Consider the following 6,427-nt stretch of genomic DNA (forward strand, 5'->3'; position numbering starts at 1 on the left):
CTGTCTGTTCTCATGCAGAGAAAAGGCGTAGCCCCCCTCAGGAAACCCTGTGCTTTAGATGTGAAAGAATCGAGCTTTCTTGCAGAATATCACCTAGATCAGGGGTCCCCAATCCCCGGGCCGTGGCCTGTGCGGGTCAATGGCCTGTTAGGGACCGGGCCGCACAGCAGGAGGTGAGCGGCAGGTGAGCGAGCGAAGCTTCATCTGTATGCGCAGCCTCCCCACCTCGGCTCCATCTCAGATCCTCAGACGTTAGATTCTCAAAGGAGCACCGGTCCCTGGTGCCAGGAAGGTTGGGGACCGCTGACCTAAATGATCATCCTTCAGGAAACCACATGGCCGTTCCCTCTGCCACATCACCTGTTTCTCCGTTCCGTGCCTAATGCTTTGCACTTCACTTTCTCCTGTTAGAACGATCACTCAGATTACTTCACAGCAGCACCTTTTAAGGACCTAGAATCAAATGAATTCTCCCAAATTTTTATTGATCGTTGAGATGATAAACATTCAATCCTACTGCATGAGTGTCGAATCCAGTGGCTGCGCGTTGATCGGTCGCTCCCTTAATTGATTTAAGATAAATAATCAAAAGCATTAATATTATGGTTGAGCATCAGTTTAACACAGTAGTGTTGATGCCAGTCTTACATGGTGTCATTCCTTTTTTTGTCACTAATGTAATTATAAGTAACATGTACATCTAGAGACCTAAAAAGTTATTATTTCCCACGGTAGTGACCATGTCCCCAATTGTCCTGTAACAACTAGCAGGAAAGATGCACCAAGGAGACCCAGGAGGCTGTCCCCCCCGTCTGAAATCATCAGGAGAATGATTTCCTAAGGTCTCAAGCTTTGCGGGCCAACAAGAACCGTGAAGTCTGAGATGTAGTGTTTCTGCACACCCTTCCAGAAAAACAAGTATATTATAAACAAACATCCGATACTTGAAATAAGGGTTTTAGGTTTTATAAATATTCATGTCCTCAGAGTTATTTATTTCCTAAATGGTTTTGTAAACCATAGCACAGACATTTTGCAATTTATTTTGTTGTCCCCTTTGTCCTAATGGCACCCCTGCCCCATGACCATCTTTTTTGAACTGATGGTGGCATGTTTGTTTCCTGAGCAAATTACTACACTAATTATCGCTGCGGGTGTCTAAGAAACCTTGCTGAAAACATAACACATGCCCTGGACAAGGCTACGGCGCTGCCCTCTGCACTGAAATCGAGTCTCTGGCAGAAACGCTTGGTCAGCTGAAGGATCTCCCGAGTTCACACAGCACACTGCCATCGAGGGCCTGCATTCTAGGTGGGCCATGCAAGATACGAGACCAGCAAGTGGCAGTCTAGTGGCCCAGAGTGAGGCTGATGTCACCGGGTGTGAAAGTTCAGATCCAAGCGGGGGGGGGGGGGTCACACGCTCCCTGCACCCCAGCTAGGACCACTGCTTCTGTCCCTGTAGGAAGAACTAAAGGCTCCAGCTCCTCGGCACCTATGTTTCGGCTTGTGCTCCATTATGTCTGGTCTTGAGCGGGCGTCTGTGACTTCTCAATGTCGTTTCGCTTAACACCAGCCACACTACTGATTTAGCCCCCAGAAGGCCCAGATAAATCATCTGCTCTCCGAACAAGAGGCCTTTTCTAGTAAATATCTACGGAGTGTGATTACCGTAAATACAGAGAGTGGAAAATGTGGCATTAATGTGAAATCTTAATATAAACAATCTTAAAAATCTTACAATCTTAAAAAAAAAAATGTCTGGCTATATGAGATAAAAAATAAAGGCCACGCCAGAAAATGAGGAATAATTTTTGAGTGTGTCACACATACTTTAATCAAACCTACTTGATGAATGATGATAGTTCTTTCGGTTTCATCCTGGGGAAGTTTTTAATTGCCATTTGCTGATGAGAGGCCATTCGTGTGTGTGCGTGTGTGTGTGTGTGTGTGTGTGCGCGCACGCGCGTGTGTGGTTTTTGGCTGTCAGTAGTGTAATCAACCAAACTATAAAAGAAACAAACCCCCTGTCAGATTTAGTTCTTCTTCACATTTATTTGTGAATAAATAACTTATTAGCTGTGTTGAAATACGCTCTCTCCATGGGGCTCTTCTGCTATAGGAGGATTCACCCAAGTCTGTTTCATTGTATTAAATTATTTACATCGTAGTTGGCAAGAAACAATGCCCAAACCAAAGCGACCCTTTGACAGGCCTCTCTAGTTCCACAACTTTAATAATTACTGGCTTTAAAAAAAACATTGAATTTTAATACATTATAAAGTGTGAATACATGCTTTATTACCAGGCACTATCTTAATTAAATGATATTAAAATGCATTTTTGTCTAAATATAATGTCGTTCTCTCAATACGGTGGAATACCAAATGGAAAAAAATGCATATTTTTCAGTGAATACTTAATTATATAATTTGCGGTAGGGGAAAACTGATTTTTAAATATTAAAGGCAAACTGCCACAAACGAACACTATTATTTTCTAAATGCAAATCATCGAACAATGCACTGTCTCTTCTAATGTGCTTTCCGTTTTTCATTTATTCACTATTTATATTCTAATATTCCTCTTTTCAAAAACAAAAAAAACAAAAAACAAAAACCCGGAGCCATCTTGGATTAACATAACTATGCAGGAAGCGTTCAGGTCCTTTCGGGCAAACTGCCGGCTCACTATCTTCTCTGTTTCCGAGGCTTTTGCTGTCCTGAACTTGCCTGTTGCAAACCCGTGTCAGAGGTCGAATGAGGGCGTTTGGGGGAACAGAGGGCTTTGTAGGGAAGGTGACAGCTCTGTTTGGGGGCTCTTTTTTTTTTTTTTTGGTTTGGTTTGGTTCTTTTTATTTTCTCTTTAAAAGTCTCCTCTCTGGCAGAACAACATGCCTATTGTTTCTTTACCTCTGTGTCCTCTTGTAACAGAATGAATATTACTGTAGGTTAGACTTCTTGTGGAAGAACAAGTTCAAAAAAGAGCGGGAGGAGATAGAGACCATGGAGAACCTGAACCGCGTGCTGCTGGAGAACGTGCTTCCTGCGCACGTGGCTGAGCACTTCCTGGCCAGGAGCCTGAAGAACGAGGTGAGACGAAGGGGGCTGATGGCCGGATGGGGCAGCGGGCTGGTCGAGTGCTGGACGCTCCGGGCAGTGACCTAGATGCCCATGGCCTCTAAACGCCTAAGGATTCAATCGAGTCCAATATCGGCCTGAATTTGTCCATGTTCAAGAGGAGGCTGACCGGTCGTACCGACGTCAGTTAAGACTAGTGAGCCAGGATCGCTTCTGAACGCCTTAGCATGACGTCGATGTTATTTCTCATTTTTCTTTCCCAGTTAAGTGAAGTTCTGAATGTTCCGTATGAGGCGCTCGGTCCCAAATATATCACGAAAGTGGCCACTAAACTCTCTCTGGGGTGGGAGGACGCCTTCCTTACCAGCAGGCGACAGAGGCCCGAATCCAGAGGCAGGAGGAAACCACGCGTCCCACACATCCACTCACGACTTCCCTGAGAGCCTTTTAAAGGTCTTAGAATTTCAGAGACATTAAACTGGGGCGTTATCAACACAGGAACAGATCAAAGTGTTGAATCCATTCGTCTGAATAGGCTGACACGGGAATTTCATGGAAGGTCTAAAGGGATGGATATTTAACGAGCGCTGGAAAGGCTAGCGTGTTGTTTCAATGTCAAAATGGTTTCTGAAATGATATGTACAAAATTTCTTTAATATTCCTGAATGACAAGGGTCGGCAGATGTATCTGCTGTGGAACTCTACTAATTTAAGAAACACGACCTTGAGTACCCACTATGCGCAAAGCCCTGTGCTGAGTGTGGTGGAGTCTCAGAGGTGTGCGAGGCGCAGCCCCGCCCTTAGGGAATATTCGATGAGGATGGGCAGCAGGTGAGGGAGAGGGAAAGCTACAGGTGGGTGGGTTCGTTAATACACAAGCTCGACCTTGATGATGCTGAAGCGCAAACATACTCAAGGCGTGGGACGGTCGGCGTCTGAAGCTTATGCGAAGTGGGCAGTAAGAAGTGCCAGGTGGTGGGCGGGGTCCAGTATCCTGGGAGCACACGGAGCTTGCTGAGCAAGGAGCAAGTCCACAGATCGACCACAGACCGTTCAGTTTTCTGTTTCTTCTCCCGGCGTTGTCTACATTCAGCAGGTTATTCAGCAACCTGTTTACCCTTTGGTTGCACATAATGAAATCGCTACATGTATGAAGAATGAACCGTCTGTGTTCGTTAGCCATGTAAAAGTGTCCTTATGTCTATAGGTCTAGGTATCAGGTCAGTCTATAAATCCGTCACGTCTGTGATGTTGTCCCTGCCCTCTGGTCTGGCCGGTGCCGGGCCCGGATACAGAGATGAGAAGGACAGAGGCGACCTTATCCGTAGGAGGGGACGGCATCCTGCTGTCTACAGAGGCACTGGCCATGTAACTGGGGGAGTCCACAAAGGCCACATCAGTGAGGTGGTGACATCTGAGCCTGAAAAGAAAGTGCTAGAAACTAGCAGTCAGATGGAGGCTGGGGAGGGAGAGGAAAAGAACATTCCAGGCCCCGTGGAACTACATCTGGCCAGCTGCCAGGACAGTGCTGTAGACCCCCCTCCGCCCCTCTGGGGGCTCCCCGGGCCAGACCGGGGGATCCTGGATTCTCTCTTCCTTCCTGTTTGCCTGACTTGTTGGGAGCAACGTCTGGACCTGGTCGCCCCTTCAGACCCCACGGGAAAGCAGGGTGGAGAAGAAGGAGGAGACCCAGAGCCGGACAGTGACGTGGGCTCCAGTCGCAGCCCGTCGTTTTCTGTCACGTGAGCCTGAGCCGGCTGACGCCCAGGTCCCCCCTGGGGTTGGGGAGAAGCTGGCCTCCCGGGCTTAGTCGGCATTACTGGGACCTGAGCATGGCCTCCACGCAGGCCACGGCTTGTCTCCCAGGGTATGGCAGTTCACGAAAACAGAGAGAGAAGGAACAGATCTGCACAGTGAGCTTGCTCCGCCATATTGAGAGCAGAGTGGAAAAGGAAAGACTCGGTTCTGCCGTCCGTACATGTTGTGCGGATGGTGAGGCAGCAGCAGAAGGCGCGCCAGGGTGGCCGGCCCTGGGAACAGGAAATGGCACGGGCCCCACTTTTCCAGGAAGGGGTCGTGACCCGCCATGGCTCGCCGTTGCCCTGCTTGCGTGTGTTAGGATACCTCGGTGGGGCAAGAACAGTTCTCCTGAGAGGCCACCTTGCTGTCACGGTGCTGTTGAGGTGCTCACTCCGTGCCAAGGGGTCATCTGGGTGCCCCGGAGACAGGGCTCATGACAGCGTTGACGCAGAGTGGCTTCCGTCACCCTGCCCGGCACGCAGGAAGTGCCAGCCGCTGGCGCTCCTCCCTGCACTCCGAGGACAGCAGTGTCCAACAGAACCGCCTCACGCCTCCTGGAGCGGGGCGATTCCCGTGACGCGCTGCCCCGCGGTGGCGCCTGTCCATCCTGCCTTTGTCGGGCCAGCAGGAGGGCAGACCCTCGCTCCCAGGGCCAGCCCCCGTGCCCACATAGCAACTCTTTCCTTCCGAAACGTTCACTTACCCCGAAGGTTTCACTATATGTTGGAAAAACTGGAAACACCTTGAAATTGTTTATAGGACATTGTAATTTTGTTCACGTCTGTTGGACATAGAACCACGAGCCTCTTTCTGTTTAAAGACAAGTGGATGTCCATATTAAGTATTGTTGGTGTCGCATACAAAATGATAGGTCGCCTGAGGCATTTCACTGGTTCTTTCTGGTAACCTGATGAGTTTCATCTGCTCCTTTCAGGGGACACAAAAGACTGGCCTCGGCCAAAGACTGAAGCCATCAGGCGTCATTTTAGGACAAGGTAGCGATTTGGAAATCATTTCCTCTCCCTTCGGTTGCTTAAAGGACACTTTTTTCCTAAGTCAGACGTCTCTGGCCTCGTGGACTGTCGAAGGCCGAGGTGGCCGAGAGGTTTAGGTGGACGGGCAGCTCGTAGCAGCTGGTGGTGGCCATGGAGCGCCATGCTGAGAACCGTGAGCCTGCCTCCAGCTCGTTAGAAGCGTTCGCCTATGACAATGCCACATTCGAGGGCCTGGTGCTGGGGTGGGGCAGAGGGGTGGGACATTGGGTGGCCGCTCCACCCATCCCGCATGGAGAAGCACTCGCCCTGGGAGCATGCCCCTTTAAAAGGCGTCCCCCGTCTCTGCCCGCAGGATTTATACCACCAGTCCTACGCCTGTGTCTGCGTCATGTTCGCCTCCATCCCGGACTTCAAGGAGTTCTACACGGAGTCGGACGTGAACAAGGAGGGCTTGGAATGCCTGCGGCTCCTCAACGAGATCATCGCCGACTTTGACGACGTAGGTACTGCGAGCTCCGTCTGCAGGGCGGGCGGCCCCAGCCCCACACGGGGG

At 49.7% G+C, this 6,427-nt stretch overlaps 1 protein-coding gene across 1 annotated transcript in view; it reads left to right on the forward strand.

Moving 5' to 3' along the window:
* The window catches only part of ADCY2 (adenylate cyclase 2), a 182,743-nt gene that overhangs the window by 146,406 nt on the left and 29,910 nt on the right, over positions 1-6,427 (forward strand). The window contains exons 19-20 of the mRNA XM_011371402.2: positions 2,933-3,091; positions 6,227-6,373. Of these exons, the coding sequence (XP_011369704.1) occupies positions 2,933-3,091; positions 6,227-6,373 (306 nt within the window). The remainder of the gene's footprint in view (positions 1-2,932; positions 3,092-6,226; positions 6,374-6,427) is intronic.

The sequence above is a fragment of the Pteropus vampyrus genome, unplaced genomic scaffold, assembly GCF_000151845.1.
Source record: "Pteropus vampyrus isolate Shadow unplaced genomic scaffold, Pvam_2.0 Scaffold190, whole genome shotgun sequence".
Classification (NCBI taxonomy): domain Eukaryota; kingdom Metazoa; phylum Chordata; class Mammalia; order Chiroptera; family Pteropodidae; genus Pteropus; species Pteropus vampyrus.